Source organism: Somniosus microcephalus, chromosome 4 (assembly GCF_052327205.1).
Source record: "Somniosus microcephalus isolate GS21.2 chromosome 4, FLI_Smic_1.0, whole genome shotgun sequence".
NCBI classification, from domain to species: domain Eukaryota; kingdom Metazoa; phylum Chordata; class Chondrichthyes; order Squaliformes; family Somniosidae; genus Somniosus; species Somniosus microcephalus.
The window spans coordinates 104,056,452-104,082,803 of NC_140990.1; the positions used below are offsets into that span (position 1 = coordinate 104,056,452).

Sequence of the window (26,352 nt, forward strand, 5' to 3'; positions counted from 1 at the left end):
CACCGTCAGGAACTGTACCCCAGTGAGAGTCAGCACCTTCAGGAACTGTACCCCAGTGAGAGTCAGCACCTTCAGGAACTGTACCCCAGTGAGAGTCAGCACCTTCAGGAACTGTACCCCAGTGAGAGTCAGCACCTTCAGGAACTGCACCCCAGTGAGAGTCAGCACCTTCAGGAACTGTACCCCAGTGAGAGTCAGCACCTTCAGGAACTGTACCCTAGTGAGAGTCAGCACCTTCAGGAACTGTACCCCAGTGAGAGTCAGCACCTTCAGGAACTCTACCCCAGTGAGAGTCAGCACCGTCAGGAACTGTACCCCAGTGAGAGTCAGCACCTTCAGGAACTGTACCCCAGTGAGAGTCAGCACCGTCAGGAACTGTACCCCAGTGAGAGTCAGCACCTTCAGGAACTGTACCCCAGTGAGAGTCAGCACCGTCAGGAACTGTACCCCAGTGAGAGTCAGCACCTTCAGGAACTGTACCCCAGTGAGAGTCAGCACCTTCAGGAACTGTACCCCAGTGAGAGTCAGCACCTTCAGGAACTGTACCCCAGTGAGAGTCAGCACCTTCAGGAACTCTACCCCAGTGAGAGTCAGCACCGTCAGGAACTGTACCCCAGTGAGAGTCAGCACCTTCAGGAACTGTACCCCAGTGAGAGTCAGCACCTTCAGGAACTGTACCCCAGTGAGAGTCAGCACCTTCAGGAACTGCACCCCAGTGAGAGTCAGCACCTTCAGGATCTGTACCCCAGTGAGAGTCAGCACCTTCAGGATCTGTACCCCAGTGAGAGTCAGCACCTTCAGGAACTGCACCCCAGTGAGAGTCAGCACATTCAGGAACTGTACCCCAGTGAGAGTCAGCACCTTCAGGATCTGTACCCCAGTGAGAGTCAGCACCCTCAGGAACTGCACCCCAGTGAGAGTCAGCACATTCAGGAACTGTACCCCAGTGAGAGTCAGCACCTTCAGGAACTGCACCCCAGTGAGAGTCAGCACATTCAGGAACTGTACCCCAGTGAGAGTCAGCACCTTCAGGAACTGTACCCCAGTGAGAGTCAGCACCTTCAGGAACTGTACCCCAGTGAGAGTCAGCACCTTCAGGAACTGTACCCCAGTGAGAGTCAGCACCTTCAGGAACTGTACCCCAGTGAGAGTCAGCACCTTCAGGAACTGTACCCCAGTGAGAGTCAGCACCGTCAGGAACTGTACCCCAGTGAGAGTCAGCACCCTCAGGAACTGTACCCCAGTGAGAGTCAGCACCTTCAGGATATGTACCCCAGTGAGAGTCAGCACCTTCAGGAACTCTACCCCAGTGAGAGTCAGCACCTTCAGGAACTGTACCCCAGCGAGAGTCAAAGGTTTCTTGATGAAACATGGGATGTGCAGGATGAAAAGCTCAGTAAACAACACTGATTTCATACCTTTATTTCAACACGTGTGAAGGTTTAGCAGAGAATTGCAGCAGGTATTATTTGGGGTTTAAGACCCCTCAAATATTCCACTAAGGATTACAGATTTCACTAACTAGACAGATTCTGAGCATTTGGAAAGCATTGCCCTTCAAACCTCCCAGGGCAGGTACAGCACGGGTTAGATACAGAGTAAAGCTCCCTCTGCAGTGTCCCATCAAACACTCCCAAGGCAGGTACAGCAAGTGTTAGATACAGAGTAAAGCTCCCTCTACACTGTCCCATCAAATACTCCCAGGGCAGCGACAGCACGGCTTAGATACAGAGTAAAGCTCCCTCTAAACTTTTCCATCAAACACTCCCGGGGCAGGTACAGCACAGGTTAGATACAGAGTAAAGCTCCCTCTACACTTTCCCATCAAACACTCGCAGGGCAGGTACAGCACGGGTTAGATACAAAGTAAAGCTCTCTCTACACTGTCCCATCAAACACTCCCAGGGCAGGTACAGCACGGGTTAGATACAGAGTAAAACTCCCTCTACACTGTCCCATCCAACACTCCCGGGGCAGGTACACCACGGGTTAGATGCAGAGTAAAGCTTCCTCTGCACTGTCCCATCAAACACTCCCAGGGCAGGTACAGCATTGGTTAGATAGAGAATAAAGCTCCCTCTACACTGTCCCATCAAACACTCCCAGGGCAGGTACAGCACGAGTTAGATGCAGAGTAAAGCTCCCTCTAAACTGTCCCATCAACAGCTCCCAGGGCATATACAGCATGGGTTAGATACAGAGTAAATCTCCCTCTACACTGTCCCATCAAACACTCCGAGGGCAGATACAGCACGAGTTAGATACAGAGTAAAGCTCCCTCTACACTGTCCCATCGAACACACCCAGGGCAGGTACAGCATGGGTTAGATACAGAGTAAAGCTCCCTCTACACTGTCCCATCGAACACACCCGCGGGGCACGTACAGCATGAGTTAGATACAGAGTAAAGCTCCCTCTACACTGTCGCATCAAACACACCCAGGGCAGGTACAGCATGGGTTAGATACAGAGTAAAGCTACCTCTACACTGTCCCATCAAACACTCCCAGGGCAGGTACAACAAGGGTTAGATACAGAGTAAAGCTCCCTCTACACTGTCCCATCAAACACTCCCAGGGCAGGTACAGCACGGGTTAGATACAGAGTAAAGCTCCCTCTACACTGTCCCATCAAACACTCCCAGAGCAGGTACAGCACGGGTTAGATACAGAGTAAAGCTCCCTCTACACTGTCCCATCAAACACTCCCAGGGCAGGTACAGCACGGGTTAGATACAGAGTAAAGCTCCCTCTACACTGTCCCATCAAACACTCCCAGGGCTGGTACAGCACGGGTTAGATACAGAGTAAAGCTCCCTCTACACTGTCCCATCAAACACTCCCAGGGCTGGTACAGCACGGGTTAGATACAGAGTAAAGCTCCCTCTACACTGTCCCATCAAACACACCCAGGGCAGGTACAGCACGGGTTAGATACAGAGTAAAGCTCCCTCTACACTGTCCCATCAAACACTCCCAGGGCTGGTACAGCACGGGTTAGATACAGAGTAAAGCTCCCTCTACACTGTCCCATCAAACACTCCCAGGGCAGGTACAGCACGGGTTAGATACTGAGTAAAGCTCCCTCTACACTGTCCCATCAAACACTCCCAGGGCAGGTACAGCACGGGTTCGATACAGAGTAAAGCTCCCTCTACACTGTCCCATCAAACACTCCCAGGGCAGGTACAGCAGGGGTTAGATACAGAGTAAAGCTCCCTCTGCACTGTCCCATCAAACACTCCCAGGGCTGGTACAGCACGGGTTAGATACAGAGTAAAGCTCCCTCTACACTGTCCCATCAAACACTCCCAGGGCAGGTACAGCACGAGTTAGATGCAGAGTAAAGCTCCCTCTACACTGTCCCATCAAACACTCCCAGGGCAGGTACAGCACGGGTTAGATACAGAGTAAAGCCGAATATCACGTGTTGCTGCGTAGCATGTTCTCTGCCTAATTAGAAGGCAGCTTTTCGATCTGCTTGACACGCGCTAAGCAGGCTGCCTCCTGGATGGCCCATTGCTCCTGGGTCAGATCTCTGGGATCCTCATACAGGACCTTGTTGTAGAGCTGATTGATCCGTATATCTTCGAACTGCATCTTCACCTGTTTACATCTTGAGGAAAAGCTTTCCCAATTCTGTCGGAAACAGAGCAAAGGTGAGCAGAGACAACAGCGGGGCTTCTCGCACCCCTCCCCCCACTCCCCATTACACAGGGAAGCCCCAGCGTGGGAACATCAGTATGAGTTGGGGTAACACGAGGACAATCCCACCAGAGAGGGAGTTAGAACTGGAGAATCCCATCAGAGAGGGAGTTACACCTGCAGAATCCCATCAGAGGGGGAATAACACCTGGACAATCCCATCAGAGGGGAGTAACACCTGGACAATCCCATCAAAGAGGGAGTTACACCTGGAGAATCCCATCAAAGAGGGAGTTACACCTGGACAATCCCCTCAGAGAGGGAGTAACACCTGGACATTCCCATCAGAGAGGGTGTAACACTGGAAAATCGCATCAAAGAGGGAGTTACACCTGGACAATTCCATCAGTGGGCGAGTAACGCCTGGAGAATCCCATCAGAGAGGTAGTTACACCTGGAGAATCCCATCAGAGAGGGAGTTACACCTGGAGAATCCCATCAGAGAGGGAGTTACACCTGGAGAATCCCATCAGAGAGGGAGTTACACCTGCAGAATCCCATCAGAGAGCGGGAGTTACATCTGGACAATCCCATCAGAGAGGGAGTAACACCTGGGCAATCCCATCAGAGAGGGAGTTACATCTGGTCTATCCCATCAGAGGGGGGGTAACACCTTGACAATCCCACCTTAGAGGGAGTTACATCTGGACAATCCCATCAAAGAGGCAGTTAGATCTGGTCTATCCCATCAGAGGGGGAATAACACGATGAAGGAGTGGCCGATATATTTCCAAGTCAGGATGGTGTGTGACTTGGAGGGGAACTTGGAGGAGGTGGTGTTCCCATGCGCCTGCTGCCCTTGTCCTTCTAGGTGGAAGAGGTCGCGGGTTTGGGAGCTGCTGCCGAAGAATCCTTGGCAAGTTGCTGCAGTGCATCTTGTAGACGGTACACACTGCAGCCACGGGGCGCCGGTGGTGGAGGGAGTGAATGTTTAAGGTGGTGGATGGGGTGCCAATCAAGGGGGCTGCTTTGTCCTGGATGGTGTCGAGCTTCGAGTGTTGTTGGAGCTGCACTCATCCAGGCAAGTGGAGAGTATTCCATCACACTCCTGACTTGTGCCTTGTAGTCATGTCTGCAAGGTACTAATTATGGATATGACCCCAGGCCCCAAAGGGTTCAGAGGTCAGTATCTGACCCATTGGCCCTTTCCAGAGACGGGAGACCTTCATCCCCTCTGTCTTGACCACCCCTGTCCCAGAGATTTGAGAGGTCAGTGTCTGACCCACTGCTCTCTCCCATCGGAGAGAGAGGAAACATCTCCTTCGTTCCCTATGGTGCAGCTCCCTAACTCCATGTCCGATATAAGCAGTCAAAGTTCCTACCTCCTCAGCCTTCTTGACGTTTTTCAATAAGCCGGGGTCCTGGCTATTCAAAAGAATCAGGACCTTTCTCCATTCTTGCTTTCGCTCCTGAAGTTCGGATCCAACTTTGTCCAGGAAACGGATGATTTCCTGGAGCACTGCCCCAGCCTGGCCCAGATACTGGGAAATCGATTTCAGATTGGTGAAGAGGTCAGGGTTTTGTTCCAGGTGGAAATCGAGCATATGGTTCGGTTCTAAACTCCAGCCAGCCACAACTAATGCAAGGAGAGAGAGGAGAGTGGTGTAAGGCACAAGGCACAAGACTATAATCAATAGCCACTTGTGTTAAAGCACTCCAACCTTCTAATAACCTTCCTCCTGAAAACATTAGGAACAGAAGGAGGCCATTCGGCCCGTCGGACTTGCTCCGCCATTCAATTAGACTGCGGCTGATCTGTACCTCGACTCCATTTCCCCACCTTTGAGTCACAGCCCTCGATAGCCTGTGGTCAGGATTTGGAACACACTGCCTGACAGGGGGTTGGATACAGATTCAATAGCAGCCTTCAAAAGGGAATTGGATAAATACTCGAAGGCGAAACAATTGCAGTGATATGGGGGAAAGAGCGGAGGGGTGGGACTGACTGGATTGCTCCTGGAATGAGCTGGCACAGCCTCGATGGGCCGAATGGCCTCCTCCTGTGCTGTACCGTTCTATGGGTCTGTAGCCTTACCCAACAAAAAATCTATCCACCTCGGTCCTGAAAGCTTCCAGTGACTCCCCCAGCATCCACAGCCTTTTGCGGGGAGAGAGTTCCTGATTTCCACTAACCCTTTGAGTTAAGAACTTCCTGACATCACCCCTGTACGGCCTGGCTCCAATTTTATGGATTATGTCCCCCTTGTTCTGGACTCCCCCCACCAGAGGAAATAGGTTTTTTTCTATTCATTTATGGGATGTGGGTGTCGCTGGCAAGGCCAGCATTTATTGCCCATCCCTAGTTGCCCTTGAGAAGGTGGTGGTGAGCCGCCTTCTTGAACCGCTGCAGTCCGTGTGGTGAAGGTACTCCCACAGTGCTGTTAGGGAGGGAGTTCCAGGATTTTGACCCAGCGACGATGAAGGATCGGCGATATATTTCTAAGTCAGGATGGTGTGTGACTTGGAGGGGAACTTGGAAGTGGTGGTGTTCCCATGCGCCTGCTGCCCTTGACCTTCTAGGTGAAAGAGGTCGCGGGTTTGGGAGGTGCTGCCGAAGAAGCCTTGGCGAGTTGCTGCAGTGCATCTTGTAGATGGTACACACTGCAGCCACGGTGCGCCGGTGGTGGAGGGAGTGAATGTTTAAGGTGGTGGATGGGGTGCCAATCAAGTGGGCTGCTTTGTCCTGGATGGTGTCGAGCTTCTTGAGTGTTGTTGGAGCGGCACTCATCCAGGCAAGTGGAGAGTATTCCATCACACTCCTTACTTGTGCCTTGTAGATGTTGGAAAGACTTTGGGAAGTCAGGAGGTGAGACACTCGCTGCAGAATACCTAGCCTCTGACCTGCTCTTGTAGCCACAGTATTTATGTGGCTGGTCCAGTTAAGTTTCTGGTTTCTGGTCAATGGTGACCCCCCAGGATGTTGATGGTGGGGGATTCGGTGATGGTAATGCCATTGAATGTCAAGGGGCGGTGGTTAGACTCTCGCTTGTTGGAGATAGTCATTGCCTGGCACTTGTGTGGCGCGAATGTTACCTGTATCCGTTGTTGCTCCGTATCTACCCCTACCGATCCTTTTAACATTTTAAACATCTCGATTAGCTCATCCCTCAATCTTTTATACTCGAGGGACTACAAACCTAGTTCATGCAACCTTTTCCCCATAATTTAACCCTCTAATTTGTAGGCATCATTCTGGTGAATCCACTCCAAGGGCCAATACATCCTTCCTGAGGAGCGGTGTCCAGAACAGAACGCAGTGCTCCAGATGGGGTCTCGCCAGAGCTCTGTACAACAGAAGCACAACTTCCAGCCCTTTGTATTCCAGTCCCCTCGAGAAAAAGTCCAACATCCCATTAGCCTTTTCCATTGCTTTCTGTACCTGCCCACTGGTTTTAGTGATTTATACACTTGGACTCCCAGCCCATCAGAGGATCAGAGGGACCTTGGTGTGCATGTACATAGATCCCTGAAGGCAGCAGGACAGGTAGATAAGGTGGTTAAAAAGGCATATGGGATACTTGCCTTCATTAGCCGAGGCATAGAATATAAGAGCAGGGAGGTTATGATGGAGCTGTACAAAACGCTGGTTAGGCCACAGCTGGAATACTCTGGTCGCCACACTATAGGAGGGATGTGATTGCATTGGCGAGGGTGCAGAGGAGATTCACCAGGATGTTACCTGGGCTGGAGTGCTTCAGCTATGAAGAGGGACTGGACAGGCTGGGGTTGTTTTCCTTAGAGCAGAGAAGGCCGAGGGGGGACCTGATTGAGGTATACAAAATTATGAGGGGCATAGATAGGGTAGATAGAAAGGAACTTTTCCCCTTAGTAGAGGGGTCAATAACAAGGGGGCATAGATTCAAGATAAGGGGCAGGAGGTTTAGAGGGGATTTGAGGAAAAACTTTTTCACCCAGAGGGTGGTTGGAATCTGGAACTCTCTGCCTGAAAGGGTGGTAGAGGCAGGAACCCTCACAACATTCAAGAAGCATTTAGATGAGCACTTGAAATGCCATAGCATACAAGGCTACGGACCAAGCGCTGGAAAATGGGATTAGAATAGACAGGGCTTGATGGCCGGCGCAGGCACGATGGGCCGAAGGGCCTCTATCCAGTTCCTAACTTCACGCCATTTAGAAAACACCCTGATCTACCTTTCTTGGGTTCAAAGTGGATGACCACGAACTTGCCCACATTGAACTCCATTTGCCAGTTTTGCCCACTCACTTAATCGGTCTATGTCCCTTTTTTTAAACCTGCTGATCCCATCTGAACTACTTCCTGGGCCTCCTAACTTAGTGTCTTCTGCAAACTTGGATATACCACTCTCTATTTCTTCATCCAAGTCACTGATAAATATGGCAGACGGCACAAAGCTGGGTGGGCGTGTGCTGTGAGGAGGATGCCGAGAAACTCCAGTATGATTTGGACAGATTGGGTGATTGGGCAGATGCAGTATAATGTGGATAAATGCGAGGTTATCCACTTCGGTGGCAAAAACAGGAAGACAGATTATTATCTGAACGGCAATAGATTGGGAAAAGGGGAAGTGCAACGAGACCTGGGTGTCCTTGTGCACCAGTCGCTTAAGGTAAGCATGCAGGTGCAGCAGGCGGTTAAGAAGGCAAATGGTATGTTGGCCTTCATAGCGAGAAGATTCGAGTACAGGAGCAAGGATGTCTAGCGGCAGTTGTACAGGGCCTTGTTGAGACCACACCTTGAGTATTGTGTGCAATTTTGGTCACCTTATCTGAGGAAGGATGTTCTTACCATGGAGGGAGTGCAGCGAAGATTCACCAGACTGATACCTGGGATGGCAGGAATGGCGTATGAGGAGAGATTGGGTCGATTAGGCTTATATTCGCTCGAGTTTAGAAGAATGAGAGGGGATCTCATTGAAGCTTATAAAATTCTAACAGGACTGGACAGACTGGATGCAGGAAGGATGCTCCCGATGGCGGGGGAGTCCAGAACCACGGGTCACAGTCTAAGGATAAGGGGTAAGCCATTTAGGAGAGAGATGAGGAGGAATTTCTTCACCCAGAGAGTGGTGAACCCGTGGAATTCTCTACCACAGAAGGCAGTTGAGGCCAATTCATTAAATATATTCAAGAAGGAGTTGGATATATTTCTTAAAGCTAAAGGGATCAAGGGGTATGGGGAGAAAGCAGGGACCGGGTACTGAACTTGGATGATCAGCCATGATCTCATTAAATGGCGGAACAGGATCGAGGGCCGAATGGCCTACTCCTGCTCCTATCTTCTATGTTCCTATGAAAAGCCGAGGCCTCACTGCAGATGCCTGATGGGACATCACTTGCCAATCTGAAGTACGTACCCTTTATTCCCCACTGTCCGTCTCCCAACCAATTTCCAACTCTACCTCCAATTCTGTGCTTTCTCTCTCGTGTTTACTAATAAACTCTTGTGCGGTACCTTATCGAATGCCTTCTGGAAGTCCATATAGATAACACCCATCGACACTCCCTGATCTACCTGATTAGTGACCTAGATCAGGCAGACATGACTTCCCCTGAACAAAGCCATGTTGGCTCTCTCTGATCAGCTTGTATTTGTTCAAATGCTCACCCATTCTATCCCACAAGACAGATCGATAAGGCCTGTAGTTACCGGATTTCTTGCTCGGTTAACTGCCCCACTGAAATGGCCACTCGGTTTGTATCAAACCCCATTAAAAAAAAGTACAATCCTTCACCTCACGGACTGCAGCGGTTCAAGAAGGCGGCTCACCACCCACCACCTTCTCGAGGGCAACTAATGGACGGGCAATAAATGCCGGCCTTGCCAGCGATGCCCACATCCTGTGAATAAATTTTTTTTTTTTTTTTTTTTTTTTTTAAAAGGTAGCTAGGAAGTGGCAGACACAGTTGAATGGAAGGTAGCATAGTGGTTATGTTACTGGACTAGTAATCCGCGAGACATGAATTCAAATCCCACCACTGTAGCCAGGGAATTTAAATTCAGTTAATTAAATAAATCTGGAATGAAAAAGCTAGGGTCAGTAATGAAACTACCGGATTGTCATTAAAAAAAAAAAAACATTTGGTTCACGAATGTCCTTTAGGGAAGGAAATCTGCCGTCCTTATCCGGTCTGGCCTATAGGTGACTCCAGACCCACAGCAATGTGGTTGACTCTTAACTGCTCTCTGAAATGGCAGCTCGCCACCACCCTCTCAAGGGCAACTAGGGATGGGCAATAAAGGCTGGCCTTGCCAGCGACACCCACATCCCATAAACGAATAAAAAAAAAAGTGAGGTTGGCCATTTTGGAGTGAAAAGAACACTGGCAGGATCTGTCTGAGAGTGAAGGTGCCCAGGCGGGGGGGTGACCGAATTTAAAATCAAGGTGGTGACACTGAATGTGTATAAGACGTTGGTTGGGACTAGTGCGTGGAATTCTGCTACCCCCTTACCTTGATTATCAACAACAACCTCTTGTATAGCACGTTTAACATAGTAAAACATCCCAAGGCGCTGCACAGGAGCGTTCTCAAACAAAATTTGGCATCGAGAAACATAGAAAAATAGGAGCAGGAGAAGGCCATTCGGCCCTTCGAGCCTGCTCCGCCATTCAATATGATCATGGCTGATCCTCTATCTCAATACCATATTCCCGCTCTCTCCCCATACCACTTGATGCCTTTTGTGTCCAGAAATCTATCTATCTCCTTCTTAAATACATTCAGTGACTTGGCCTCCACAGCCTTCTGTGGTAGAGAATTCCACAGGTTCACCACCCTCTGAGAAATAAAACTTCAAATCATTCTCCAACATACCAGAATTTTTAATTCGAACTACTTCTTTCCACTCAGCCTGATGCTTCACATCCAACGTCGACCATCTAAAAAGTGAGAGAGAAATCAGAGAAAGACTTCTATACACATACACAGTGAATGAGAGAAACCCCATCGCATACAGTAAGTAAACCCCCCCGCGATGGGGCACCCCAAGCGGAGAGACCCGGCGATGGGGCACCCCAAGCGGAGAGACCCGGCGATGGGGCACCCCAATCGGACAGTCCCGGCGATGGGGCACCCCAATCGGACAGTCCCAGCGATGGGACACCCCAATCTGAGAGACCCGGCGATGGGACACCCCAATCAGAGAGACCCAATGATGGGAGACCCCAATCAGACAGTCCAGGGGATGGGAGACACAAATCGGAGAGACCTGGCAATGGGAGACCCCAATCGGAGAGTTCCGGCGATGGGAAACCCCAAACGGACAGTCCCGGCGATGGGACACCCCAATGGAGAGGCCCAGCGATGGGACACCCCAATCAGAGAGTCCCGGCGATGGGACACCCCAATCGACCATCTGAAAAGTGAGAGAGAAATCAGAGAAAGGCTTCTATACACATACACAGTGAATGAGAGAAACCCCATCGCATACAGTAAGCAAACCCCGTGATGGGACACCTTAATCGGAGAGACCCGGCGATGGGACGTCTCAATCGGACAGTCCTGGCGATGGGACACCTCAATCGGAGAGACCTGGCGATGGGACACCCCAATCGGAGCGACCCGGCGATGGGACTCCCCAATCGGACAGTCCCGGCGATGGGACACACCAATCGGACAGTACCGACAATGGGACACACCAATCGGAGAGACCCGGCAATGGGGGACCCCAAACGGACTGACCCAGTGATGGGAGACCCCAATCGGACAGTCCCAGCGATGGGCCACCCCAATCTGAGAGACCTGGTGATGGGACACCCCAATCGGACAGTCCCGGCGATGGGACCAACAATCAGACAGTCCCGGCGATGGGACAACCCAATCGGAGAGACCCGGCGATGGGGGACACCAATCTGACAGACCCGGTGACGGGACACACCAATCGGACAGTCCCGGCGATGGGACACCCCAATTGGACAGTCCCGGCGATGGGACACCCCAATCGGACAGTCCCGGCGATGGGACACCCCAATCGGACAGTCCCGGCGATGGGACACCCCAATCGGACAGTCCTGGCGATGGGACACCCCAATCGGACAGTCCCGGTGATGGGAGACCCCAATCGGACAGTCCCGGCAATGGGACACCCCAATCGGAGAGACCTGGCGATGGTAGACCCCAATCGGAGATACCCGGTGATGGGACACCCCAATCGGACAGTCCGGCGATGGGACACCCCAATTGGAGAGACCCGGCGATGGACACCCCAATCAGAGAGACCCGATGATGGGTGACCCCAATCAGACAGTCCAGGCGATGGGAGACCCAAATTGGAGAGACCTGGCAATGGGAGACCCCAATCGGAGAGTTCCGGCGATGGGAAACCCCAAACGGACAGTCCCGGCGATGGGACACCCCAGTGGAGAGACCCAGCAATGGGACACCCCAATCAGAGAGCCCCGGCGATGGGACACCCCAATCGGACAGCCCCGGCGATGGGACACCCCAATCGAAAAGTCCAGGCGATGGGACACCCCAATCGGAGAGACCCAGCGATGGGACACCCCAATCGCACAGTCCCGGCGATGGGACACACCAATCAGAGAGACCCGGCGATGGGACACCCCAATCGAGCAGTCCCGGCGATGGGACACACCAATCGGAGAGACCCGGCAATGGTACACCCCAATCGGACAGTCCCGGCAATGGGACACCCCAATCGGACAGTCCCGGCAATGGGACACCCCAATCAGAGAGACCCGGCGATGGGGGACCCCAATCGGAGAGACCCGGCGATGGTACACCCCAATCGGACAGACCCGGCGATGGGACACCCCAAACGGAGAGACCCGGCGATGGGACACCCCAATTGGAGAGGCACGGCGATGGGACACCCCAATCGGAGAGGCACGGCGATGGGGGACCCCAATCGGACAGTCCCGGCGATGAGACACCCCAATCAGAAAGACCCGTCGATGGGACACCCCAATCAGAGAGACCCGGCGATGGGAGACCCAAATTGGAGAGTCCCGGCGATGGGACACCCCAATCGGAGAGACCCGGCGATGGGACACCCCAATCGAAAAGTCCAGGCGATGGGACCAACAATCAGACAGTCTCGGCGATGGGACACCCCAATCAGACAGTCCCGGCAATGGGACAACCCAATCGGTGAGACCCGGTGATGGGGGACCCCAATCGGACAGACCCGGCGATGGGAGAAACCCAATCGGACAGTCCCAGCGATGGGACACCCCAATCGGACAGTCTCGACGATGGGAGACCCCAAACGGACAGTCCAGGCGATGGGAGACCCAAATCGGAGAGACCTGGCAATGGGACACCCCAATGTAGAGGCCCGGCGATGGGACACCCCAATCGGAAAGTCCCGGCGATGGGAGAAACCCAATCGGAGAGACCCGATGATGGAAGACCCCAATCAGACAGTCCAGGCGATGGGAGACCCCAATCAGACAGTCCAGGCGATGGGAGACCCAAATCGGAGAGACCTGGCAATGGGACACACCAATGCAGAGGCCCGGTGATGGGACGCCCCAATCGGAGAGTCCCGGCGATGGGACACCCCAATTGGACAGCCCCGGCGATGGGACACCCCAATCGAAAAGTCCAGGCGATGGGACACCCCAATCGGAGAGACCCAGCGATGGGACACCCCAATCGAAAAGTCCGGGCAATGGGACACCCCAATCAGAGAGACCCAGCGATGGGACACCCCAATCAGAGGGACCCGGCGATGGGACACCCCAATCAGAGGGACCCGGCGATGGGACACCCCAATCAGACAGTCCCGGCGATGGGACACCCCAATCAGAGGGACCCGGCGATGGGACACCCCAATCGGGCAGTCCCGGCGATGGGACACCCCAATCGGACAGTCCCGGCGATGGGACACCCCAATCGGAGAGATCTGGCGATGGGCCACCCCAATCGAAGAGACCCGGCGATGGGACACCCCAATCGGGCAGTCCCGGCGATGGGACACCCCAATCGGGCAGTCCCGGCGATGGGACACCCCAATCGGACAGTCCCGGCGATGGGACACACCAATCAGACAGACCCAGCGATGGGACACAACAATCGGAGAGATCTGGCGATGGGCCACCCCAATCGGAGAGACCCGGCGATGGGACAATCAAATCGGAGAGACTCGGCAATGGGAGACCCCAATCGGAGAGACCCGGCAATGGTACACCCCAATCAGAGAGATTTGGAGATAGGAGACCCAAATCGGAGAGACCCGGCGATGGGACACCCAAATCGGAAAGACCCGGCGATGGGACACCACAATCGGAGAGACCCGGCGATGGGACACCCCAATCGGAGAGACCCGGCGATGGGACACCCCAATCGGAGAGACCCGATGATGGGATACCCCAATCAGACAGTCCAGGCGATGGGAGACCCAAATCGGAGAGACCTGGAATGGGAGACCCCAATCGGAGAGTCCCGGTGATGGGAGACCCCAAATGGACAGTCCCGGATATGGGACACACCAATGGAGAGGCCCGGCGATGGGACACCCCAATCAGACAGCCCCGGCGATGGGACACCCCAATCGAAAAGTCCAGGCAATGGGACACCCCAATCGGAGAGACTCAGCGATGGGACACCCCAATCGGACAGTCAATTCAATTCAATTCAATTCAAATCACTTTATTGGCATGATAAGGTACATCTTATGTTGCCAAAGCATCGAAAAACATTTATGGTTGAGCACATAAACGCAGATCTATTCATACAGTGTATAAACAGATATATCCCTGAGTGTATAAATATACATTCGTATAATTTGTATATACTCTTTTCTTAGGTTTACTGGTTGTCCCTCTGTTTATGGCAAGCTGTAACATAGTGTGCCGCCAGTGTTACACAGTTTCTCTCTTCCCCTAGTAGGTATGGGAGTTTTTGGTCGTCATTCAAATTTCTGAATTCAGGGCATATTTGTGTGAATTTTTGGTAGAAATTCTCCCTGATGCCCTGATATTTTCCACAAGCTGTGAGGAAGTGCATCTCTGTCTCCACCACTCCCTGACTGCAGTGAGAGCATATCCTGTCCTCTCTTGGCAGCCGGGTCTGTCTGTGTCTGCCTTTTTCGATCGCCAGGCTATGTTCACTAAGTCTGTACCTTGTCAAGGTTTTTCTCAGTTTGCTATCCTTTACCATGGTCAGGTATTCAGCCATGTTGTATTGTCTGTTTAGGGCCAAGTAGCAATTGAGTTTGTTTTGGGTTTTTGTTGTTTCTGCCCAATATGACAGGTATTTTTCCTTTTGCTTAGTGACAATTGTGTTGGGTCGAATTCTCTGTGCTACGATGTCACTGTCCTGGGGCTGGTTAATTTTAGTAGTGTTAGTGGTTGCTTCACTGAGTCCCAGGACTAGTTGACTGAGGGTATTCTTCTTTATGGTCCTCTCTTGGCATTTCAAGGCTTCGTAATGATAGCAGTGGGGGTTGCTCATTTTTAGGTGTTTCCAAAATTTGGTGGCTCTTTTTTGGATAGTGATTATTAATGGATATTGGCCTAGTTCTGCCCTGCATGCATTGTTTACGGTTTTCCTTTGAGTCCGGAGGATACTTTTACAGAATTCTGCATGTAGGATCTCAATTGGGTGTTTGTCCCATTTTGCAAATTCTTGTTGTGTTAGCGGTCCCCACACCTCACTGCCATAGAGTGCAATTGGTTCAATTACTGATTTTAAAATTTTGAGCCAAATGCTAATTGGGATTTCTATTTGGATTGATCTTTTAATGGCATAGAAAGCCCTTCTAGCTTTCTCTTTCAGTTCATTCACAGCCAGATGAAAATTTCCCGTAGAGCTGATTTTTATGCCCAAGTATGTGTAGTTAGTGGTTTGTTCGATTTTAGTTGTTCCTAGTGTGAAATTTATTCTGGGTCCCTGATGTCTGGATCTTTGCTGGAACACAAGGACTTTGGTTTTTTGGGGGTTTATTGTCAGGGCCCAGGTCTGACAGAATGACTGCAGCAGATCCAGGTTCTGCTGTAGACCCTCCTTAGTTGGTGACAGCAGAACCAGGTCGTCTGCATAGAGGAGGAATTTAACCTTGGATTCATATAGGGTGAGGCCGGGTGCTGTAGATTGTTCAAGTAGTTTTGCCAATTCATTTATGTAAATATTAAAGAGTGTCGGTGAGATTGGCGAGCCCTGCGTCACACCACGCCCCTGTGGGAAGTATTTTGTTCGTTTGTCTCCAATTTTAACTGCACATTTATTGTTTGTATACATTGATTTAATTACATCATATGTTTTTCCCCCTACACCACTTTCAATACGTTTCAAGAATAGACCATCGTGCCAGATGGAATCGAAAGCCTTCTGGAAATCTATAAAGCAGGCAAAAATTTTGCTTTTGTTTTGATGAACATGTTTGTCAATTAGGGTCTGTAGGGTGAAGATATGACCTGATGTTCTATAGTTTCAGAGAGGCCCGGCGATGGGACACACCAATCGGAGAGATCTGGCGATGGGACACCCCAATCAGACAGACCCGGCGATGGGACACCCCAATCGGAGAGACCCGGCGATGGGGGACCCCAAACGGACTGACCCGGTGATGGGAGACCCCAATCGGAGAGTCCCAGCGATGGGACACCCCAATCGGAGAGACCCGGCGATGGGACAACCCAATCAGAGAGTCCCGGTGATGGGACACCCCAATCGGACAGTCCCGGCAATGGGACACACCAATCGGAGAGACCCGGTGATGAGAGACGCCTAATCGGACCGTCCCGGCGATGGGGCACCCCAATCGGACAGTCCAGGCGATGGGAGACTCAAATCGGAGAGACCTGGCAATGGGAGACCCCAATCGGAGAGTCCCGGCGATGGGAGACCTCAATCGGAGAGACCCGGCAATGGGACACCACAATCGGAGAGATTCGGCGATGAGAGACCCAAATCGGAGAGACTCGGCGATGGGAGACCCCAATCGGACAGTCCCGGCGATGGGACACCCCAATCGGACAGTCCCGGCGATGGGACACCCCAATCGGACAGTCCCGGCGATGGGACACCCCAATCGGAGAGACCCGGCGATGGGACACCCCAATCGGAGAGACCCGGTGATGGGACACCCCAATCGGAGAGACCCGGCGATGGGACACCCCAATCGGAGAGACCCGGCGATGGGACACCCCAATCGGAGAGACCCGGTGATGGGACACCCCAATCGGAGAGTCCCGGCGATGGGACACCCCAATTGGAGAGTCCCGGCGATGGGACACCCCAATCGGACAGTCCCGGCGATGGGACACCCCAATTGGAGAGTCCCTGTAATGGGACACCCCGATCGGACAGTCCCTGTAATGGGACACCCCGATCGGACAGTCCCGGCGATGGGACACCCCAATCGGACAGTCCCGGCGATGGGACACCCCAATCGGACAGACCTCGTCATTCCGTGCTACCGCATTTACCTCTTCTTTATCTTATCCCCTTCCTCCACCAGCTTCTCGATCCACTCTGATATCTCCTTGGCTACGGCGCTTGAGATCGCTGTGTTTTTGGCAGTGATGGCATTTAGCAGCGAGCTGAACATCGAATCCATGTTCTCATAGGTGCTGTGTATCTTTTATGAGATAACAGTTAGAATCTGTGAACAGCCTCCTCCTGAGGCCCCCACCATTGCTGTTGCCAATCTTCAGCAATTCGATTCACTCCACGCGCGATCATAAGAATATAAGAAATGGGAGCAGGAGAAGGCCTATACCCAACCATCTTCAGCTGCTTCATCAACCCCTCCATCATAAGGGTCAGAAGTGGGGGTATTCACTGATGATTGCATTGTGTTCAGTTCCATTCGCAACCTCTCAGATAATGAAGCAGTCCGTGCCCACATGCAGCTAAATATTCAGGTTTGGGCTGATAAGTGGTGAGTGACATTTGCACCACACAAGTGCCAGGCAAGGGTTAGATACAGAGTAAAGCTCCCTCTACACTGTAGAGGGAGTGTAACCACCTTCCCTTGACATTCAAAGGCAGAATAAAGGGTTGCCCTTTTAGAACTGAGATGAGGAGGAATTTCTTCTCTCAGAGGGTCGTAAATCTGTGGAATTCTCTGCCCCAGAGAGCTGTGGAGGCTGGGTCATTAAATACATTTAAGGTGGAGATAGAGAGATTTTTGCAAGATAAGGGAGTGAATGGTTATGGGGAGCGGGCGGGGAAGTGGCTTTGAGCCCAAGATCAGCCATGATCTTATTGAATGGTGGAGCAGGCTCGAGGGGCCAAGTGGCCTATTCCTGCTCCTATTTCTTATGTTCTTATTACCATCGCCCACCATCAACATCCTGGGGGTCACCATTGACCAGAAACTTAACTGGACCAGCCACAGAAATACTGTGGCAAAGAGAGCAGGTCAGAGGCTGGGTATTCTGCGGCGAGTGTCTCACCTCCAGACTCCCCAAAGCCTTTCCACCATCTACAAGGCACAAGTCAGGAGTGTGATGGAATACTCTCCACTTGCCTGGATGAGTGCAGCTCCAACAACACTCAAGAAGCTCGACACCATCCAGGACAAAGCAACCCGCTTGATTGGCACCCCATCCACCACTTTAGCCATTCACCCCCTCCACCACCGGCGTACCGTGGCTGCAGTGTGTACCATCTACAAGATGCACTGCAGCAACTCGCCAAGGCTTCTTCGGCAGCACCTCCCAAACCTGCGACCACTTCCACCTAGAAGGACAAGGGCAGCGGGTGCATGGGAACACCACCACCTCCAAGTTCCCCTCCAAGTCACACACCATCCTGACCTGGAAATATATCGCCGATCCTTCATCGTCGCTGGGACTAAAATACTGCAACTCGCCGAGTCTATTCAAGGCTGAGATCGATAGATTTTTGGACTCTGGGGGAATCAAGCGATATGGAGATGGGGCTGGAAAGTGGAGTTGAGGTCGCTGATCAGCCATGATCTCATTGAATGGCGGAGCAGGTTCGAGGGCCGAATGGCCTACTGCTGCTCCTATTTCTTATGTTCTTAACTGCCGACATAACAGAACTATAATAATAATAATAATAATAATCAACTTTATTGTCATTGTTAGTGCACAAGTGCAGTACAACGAAATGTAGGCTTGCGGCTCCCGAGAGTGTACGTTTAGATTAAGACATTTAAACATTCAACATTCATTTGGCTTGTAATACATTAACATAAACATAATAAAGTGCATTGGCAGATGTGCAGGCTTTAGAGTTTATTTGTGGAGTTCAGTAGGATGACAGCCCTGGGAAAGAAGCTGTTCCTAAATCTGGTCGTTCGGGTGCGAATGCATCTGTAGCGTCTCCCAGATGGCAGGAGGGCGAACAGACTGTGGCTGGGGTGGGTAGGGTCTTTGATGATGGTCCGTGACCTCCGTAAACAGCGTTTCTGGTATATGTTCTCTATGGTCGGTAGCCGGGAGCACTGTGGGAGCACCTTCACCACATGGACTGCAGTGGATCAAGAAGGAGGCTCATCACCATTTTCTCAGGGCAATTAGTGGACAGGCAATAAACGCTGGCCTTGCCAGCGATGCCCACATCCCGTGAAATATTTTTTCCAAAGTTACGAGCCCCAAAGTTGCAGTGCCGCCGGCCCCCTTGCTGGAAACATACCTGCCATAGCATGGAGCATGAGGCGTTCATCAGGACCTGATTGTTCTTCACAATGGAAGTAAAGTCGTCTGTGGAATTTAAGGCCTTCAGCACATGAAGATGAGCTGCCTGGAAAAGCAACGGCATTTTCTCAGCCGGGCCCAGGAATTCTGTTCAAGGGAAAATGGAGATTAACTTTAAATTTGTCAAATGCGAGAGGGAGGGAGGGAGACAAAGGCAGGGAGAGAAAGTCAGAGACAGCGAGAGGGAGACAGAGAGAGAAGCAGCACGAAGGGGAAGCTGGGCTAGAGAGAGAGAGAGACAGACAGGGTAGAGAGACAGAAAGAAAGACAGAGACAGAGACAAAGAGAGGGAGACAGAGAGAGATAAAGAGAAAACACAGAGAGAGATTCTGGTATATCTCCTCTGCACCCTCTCAAGGGTCTTCACATCCTTCCTAAAGTGTGGTGACCAGAACTGGACGCAATATTCCAGTTGTGGCCTAACCAGCGCTTTATAAAGGTTCAGCATAACTTCTCTACTTTTGTACTCAATACCTCTATTTATGAAGCCCAAGATCACATATGCTTTGTTAACCACTCTCAATATGTCCTGCCACCTTCAGGGACCTATGCACATTAACTCCCAGGTCCCTCTGTCCCTGCACACTCTTTAAAACTGTGCCATTAAGTGTATATTGCCTCTCCCTGTTCCTTCTGCCAAAATGCATCACCTCACACTTCTCTGTATTAAACTCCATCTGCCACTAGTCTGCCCATTCTGCTAACCTTTCTATGTCCTGTTGCAGTCGATTGGTGTCATCCTCACTGTTTGCCACACCCCCAAGTTTAGTATCATCGGCAAATGTAGAAAAGTGAAGCAAGTGTCAGTAGGGGGACATTTAGGGAACAGTGATCATAGTATCATGAGGTTTAGATTAGTTATGGAAAAGGACAGGGAACAACCTAGAGTAAAAATACTTAATTGGAGGAAGGCAAATTTCAGTGGGTTGAGAATGGATCTGGCCCGGGTAAATTGGAATCAAAGATTGGCAGGCAAAACTGTAGTCGAACAATGGGCTGCCTTTAAAGAGGAGATGGTTCGGGTACAATCGAGGTACATTCCCACGAGGGGGAAAGGTAGGGCAACTAAAGCCAGAGCTCCCTGGATGACGAAAGAGATAGAGAGTAAGATAAAGCAGAAAAAGGGGGCGTATGACAGATGTCAGGTTAACAATACAAGTGAGAGCCAGGCTGAATATAGAAAGATCAGAGGGAAAGTGAAAAAGGAAATAAGGGGCAAAGAGAGAGCATGAGAATAGATTGGCAGCTAACATAAAAAGGAATCCAAAAGTCTTCTATAGGCATATAAATAATAAACGGGTAGTAAAAGGAAGGGCCGGGGCCAATTAGGGACCAAAAAGGAGACCTACACATGGAGGCAGAGGGCATGGCTGAGGTACTAAATGAGTACTTTGCATCTGTCTTCACCAAGTCATAGTGAAAGAGGGGGTAGTTGAGATACTGGATGGGATAAAAATTGATAAAGAGGAGGTACTAGAAAGGCTGTCTGTATTTAGTGATAAGTCACCAGGACCGGATGGGATGCCTCCTAGGATGCTGAGGGAAGTAAAAATGGAAATTGCGGAGGTACTGGCCATAATCTTCCAATCCTCCTTAGAAACGGGGGTGGTGCCATGGGGCCGGAGGATTGCAAATGTTACACCCTTGTTCAAAAAAGGGTGTAAAGATAAACCCAGCAACTACAGGCCAGTCAGTTTAACCTCGGTAGTGGGGAAGCTTTTAGAAACGATAATCCGGGACAAAATTAACAGTCACTTGGACAAGTGTGGATTAATTAAAGACAAATCGTGTTTAACTAACTTAATTAGAGCAGGACCTCAAAGGTTGTAATCTCTGGATTACTTCCGGTGGCACGTGCTAGTGAGTATAGGAATAGGAGGATAGAGCAGGTGAATGCGTGGCTAAAGAGTTGGTGCAGGAGGGAGGGCTTTAGTTTCCTGGATCACTGGGCCTGCTTCTGGGGAAGGTGGGACTTGTACAAATCGGATGGGTTGCACCTGAACCAGAACGGGATAAATATCCTTGCAGGGAGGTTTGCTAGCACTGTTCGGGGGGGTTTAAACTAACTTGGCAGGGGGATGGGATACAGGGTGGAGCTATAATAGGGGGTGATGTACAGCCAAATATAGAGGAAAAAATAAGTCAGACTGGAAGGCAGAGCAAATATGTAACGGGACAAGGGAGTAGGGCAAGGCTAAATGGCATTTATTTTAATGCAAGGAGTCTTACGAATAAGGTGGATGAACTGAAGTTGTTGATGAACACATGGGAGTATGATATTGTTGCTATCACGGAGACATGGTTGAGGGAGGGGCAAGACTGGCAGCTCAATATTCCGGGGTATAGAATCTTCAGGCGAGACAGAGGGGGGGTGGGGGGTGGTAAAAGAGGAGGGGGTGTCGCAATATTAATTAGGGAGACAATTACTACAGTAAGGAGGGATGATATATTAACAGGTTCCTCTAATGAGGCCATATGGGTTGAACTTAAAAACAAAAAGGGGGCAAGCACTTTGCTGGGAGTGTACTATAGGCCCCCAAACAGCCAGGGGGAGATGGAGGAACAGATATGTAGGCAAATCTCAGAGAAGTGTGCAAATAATAGGGTAATTATAGTGGAGGATTTCAACTTCCCCAATATTAATTGGGATAGTCAGAGTGTGAAAGGCTTAGAGGGTGCAGAATTCTTAAAGTGCATCCAGGAGAGCTTTTTGAGCCAGCATGTAGGAAGTCCTACAAGAGAGGGGGCGGGGGACCTAATTCTAGGGAATGTAGCCGGGCAAGTGGTAGAAGTGTTAGTAGGTGAGCACTTTGGTGACAGTGACCATAATTCGGTGAGATTTAAAGGTGGTCATGGAAAAGGACAAGGATGGACCGGAAATAAAGGTTCTAAATTGGGGGAAGGCCGATTTTAATATGATAAGGCAGGATCTGGCCAATGTGGACTGGGATCAGCTACTTGAAGGAAAATCCACATCGGAGCAATGGGAGTCTTTCAGAAAGGAAATTGAGAGAGTACAATGGCAACATGTTCCCGTAAAGGTCAAGGGTGGGACCAACAAGCCCAGGGAACCTTGGCTGTCAAGGGATGTACGAGAATGGATTAGGAAAAAAAGGGGGGCTTTTGGCAGATACAAAGGACTAAAGACAGAGGAAGCCCTAGAGGAGTATAAAAAGTGCAGGGGGATATTAAAAAAGAAATTAGGAGAGCGAGGAGGGGCCATGAAATAACACTGGCGAGCAAAATAAAGGAAAATCCTAAGGTGTTTTATAAGTATATTAAGGGCAAGAGGATAACTAGGGAAAGAGTAGGGCCCATTAGGGACCAAAGTGGCAAGCTGTGTGTAGAGCCAGAGGATGTAGGTGGGGTTTTAAATGAATTTTTTGCATCTGTGTTCACTATGGAGACGGACGATGTGGACATAGAAATCGGGCAGGAGGACTGTGATATACTTGAACATATTAGCATCGAGAGGGAGGAGGTACTAGCGGTTTTAGCAGGCTTAAAAGTGGATAAATCCCCAGACCCGGACGAGATGTATCCCAGGCTACTATGTGAGGCAAAGGAGGAGATTGCAGGGGCTCTGACACAAATTTTCAGAACCTCTCTGGCCACAGGGGATGTGCCAGAGGACTGGAGAACAGCTAACATAGTACCATTATTCAAGAAGGGTAGTAGGGATAAACCAGGGAATTACAGGCCAGTGAGCCTAACATCAGTGGTAGGGAAATTATTGGAAAAAATTCTGAGGGACAGAATTAGTCTCCACTTGGAGAGGCAAGGATTAATTAGGGATAACCAGCATGGCTTTGTCAAGGGAAGATCATGTCTGACCAATTTGATTGAATTTTTCGAGGGGGTGACTAGGTGTGTGGATGAGGGTAGTGCAGTGGATGTGGTTTACATGGATTTCAGTAAGGCTTTTGATAAAGTCCCGCATAGGAGACTGGTCAGGAAGGTAAGAGCCCATGGGATCCAGGGTGCCTTGGCACATTGGATCCAAAACTGGCTTAGTGGCAGAAGGCAGAGGGTGATGGTGGAAGGTTGTTTTTGTGACTGGAAGCCTGTGTCCAGTGGGGTACAGCAGGGATCGGTGCTGGGTCCCTTGCTGTTTGTGGTCTACATTAATGATTTGGATGTGAATGTAAAAGGTATGATCAGTAAGTTTGCAGATGACACGAAAATTGGTGGGGTGGTAAATAACGAGGAGGGAAGCCTCAGGCTACAGGACGATATAGATGGGCGGAACAGTGGCAAATGGAATTTAACCCTGAAAAGTGTGAGGTGATGCATTTTGGACGGACTAACAAGGCAAGGGAATACACAATGAATGGTAAGACCCTAGGAAAGACAGAGGATCAGAGGGACCTTGGTGTGCATGTACATAGATCCCTGAGGGCAGCAGAACAGGTGGATAAGGTGGTTAAAAAGGCATATGGGATACTTGCCTTCATTAGCCGAGGCATAGAATATAAGAGCAGGGAGGTTATGATAGAGCTGTACAAAACGCTGGTAAGGCCACAGCTGGAGTACTGTGTGCAGTTCTGGTCGCCACACTATAGGAGGGATGTGATTGCATTGGAGAGGGTGCAGAGGAGATTCACCAGGATGTAACCTGGGCTGGAGCGCTTCAGCTATGAAGAGAGACTGGACAGGCTGGGGTTGTTTTCCTTGGAGCAGAGAAGGCTGAGGGGGGGACCTGATTGAGGTGTACAAAATTATGAGGGGCATAGATAGGGGAGATAGAAAGGAACTTTTCCCCTTAGTAGAGGGGTCAATAACAAGGGTGCATAGATTCAAGATAAGGGGCAGGAGGTTTAGAGGGGATTTGAGGAAAAACTTTTTCACCCAGAGGGTGGTTGGAATCTGGAACTCACTGCCTGAAAGGGTGGTAGAGGCAGGAACTCTCACAACATTCAAGGAGCATTTAGATGAGCACTTGAAATGCCATAGCATACAAGGCTATGGACCAAATGCTGGAAAATGGGATTAGACAGGGCTTGATGGCCGGCGCGGACACGATGGGCCGAAGGGCCTCTTTCTGTGCTGTATAACTCTATGACTCTAATTGAGTTTTTTGATGAGCTAACAGAGAGGGTTGATGAGGGTAATGTGGTGTACATGGATTTCCAAAAGGCATTTGATAAAGTGCCACATAATAGTCTTGCCAGCAAAGTTGAAGCCCATGGAATAAAAGGGACAGTGGCAGCATGGATACGAAATTGGCTAAGTGACAGGAAACAGAGAGCAGTGGTGAACGGTTGTTTATCAGACTGGAGGAAGGTGTTCCCCAGGGGTCGGTACTAGGACCACTGCTTTTCTTGATATATATTAATGACTTGGACTTGGTTGTACAGGGCACAGTTTCAAAATTTGCAGATGACACAAAACGTGGAAGTATAGTGAACAGTGAGGAGGATAGTGATAGACTTCAAAAGGACATTGACAGGCTGGTAGAATGGGCGGACGCATTGCAGATGAAGTTTAACACAGAAAAGTGTGAAGTGATACATTTTGGTAGGAAGAACGAGGAGAGGAAATATAAACTAAAGGGTACAATTCTAAAGTGGGTGCATGAACAGAGAGACCTGGGGGTATGTCATAGAGTCATAGAGTCATAGAGTTTTACAGCACAGAAAGAGGCCCTTCGGCCCTTCGTGTCTGCGCCGCCCATCCATCCCTGTCCAGTCTAATCCCATTTTCCAGCATTTGGTCCATAGCCTTGCATGCAATGGCATTTCAAGTGCTCATCCAAATGCTTCTTGAATGTTGTGTGGGTTCCTGCCTCTACCACCCTTTCAGGCATTGAGTTCCACATTCCAACCACCCTCTGGGTGAAGAAGTTCCTCCTCAAATCCCCTCTAAATCTCCTGCCCCTTACCCTGAATCTATGCCCCCTTGTTATTGACCCCCCTACTAAGGGGAAAAGTTCCTCTTTATCTACCCTATCTATGCCCCTCATCATTTTGTACATCTCAATCAGGTCCCCCCCTCAGCCTCCTCTGCTCCAAGGAAAACAACCCCAGCCTGTCCAGCCTCTCTTCATAGCTGAGGCACTCCATCCCAGGTAACATCCTGGTGAATCTTCTCTGCACCCTCTCCAAAGCAATCACATCCTTCCGATAGTGAGGCGACCAGAACTGCACACAGTACTCCAGCTGTGGCCTCACCAGCGTTTTGTACAGCTCCATCATAACCTCCCTGCTCTTATATTCTATGCCTCGGCTAATGAAGGCAAGTATCCCATATGCCTTTTTAACCACCTTATCTACCTGTTCCGCTGCCTTCAGGGATCTATGTACATGTACACCAAGGTCCCTCTGACCCTCTGTACTTCCTAGGGTCCTACCACTCATTGTGTATTCCCTTGCCTTATTTGTCCGTCCAAAATGCATCACCTCGCACTTTTCAGGGTTAAATTCCATTTGCCACTTTTCCGCCCATCTGACCAACCCGTTTATATCGTCCTGTAGCCTGAGGCTTTCCTCCTCGCAATTTACCACCCCACCAATTTTCGTGTCATCTGCAAACTTACTGATCATACCTTTTACATTCTCATCCAAATCATTTATGTAGATCACAAACAACAAGGGACCCAGCACCGATCCCTGAGGTACCCCACTGGACACAGGCTTCCAGTCACAAAAGCAACCTTCGACCATCACCCTCTGCCTCCTGCCACTCAGCCAGTTTAGGATCCAACGCGCCAAGGCACCCTGGATCCCATGGGCTCTTACCTTCTTGACCAGTCTCCTATGCGGGACTTTGTCAAAAGCTTTACTGAAGTCCATGTAAACCATATCCACAGCATTTCCCTCATCCACCCCCCTAGTCACCCCTCGAAAAATTCAATCAGATTTGTCAGACATGATTTACCCTTGACAAAGCCATGCTGACTATCCCCGATTAATCCTTGCCTCTCCAAGTGGAGACTAATTTTGTCCCTCAGAATTTTTTCCAATAATTTCCCTACCACAGATGTTAGGCTCACTGGCCTGTAATTCCCTGGTTTATCCCTGCTACCCTTCTTGAA

General features: G+C 50.4%; 1 protein-coding gene across 1 annotated transcript in view; it reads right to left on the reverse strand.

Annotated features, from left to right (window-relative positions):
* Positions 1-1,407: 1,407 nt before the first annotated feature.
* The window catches only part of LOC147119638 (uncharacterized), a 31,839-nt gene continuing 6,894 nt past the window's right edge, over positions 1,408-26,352 (reverse strand). Inside the window, exons 3-7 of the mRNA XM_085985181.1 lie at positions 19,258-19,406; positions 17,079-17,230; positions 10,501-10,565; positions 5,027-5,280; positions 1,408-3,638 (exon numbers count right to left, since the gene is read on the reverse strand). Of these exons, the coding sequence (XP_085841307.1) occupies positions 3,453-3,638; positions 5,027-5,280; positions 10,501-10,565; positions 17,079-17,230; positions 19,258-19,406 (806 nt within the window). The 3' untranslated portion in view covers positions 1,408-3,452. The remainder of the gene's footprint in view (positions 3,639-5,026; positions 5,281-10,500; positions 10,566-17,078; positions 17,231-19,257; positions 19,407-26,352) is intronic.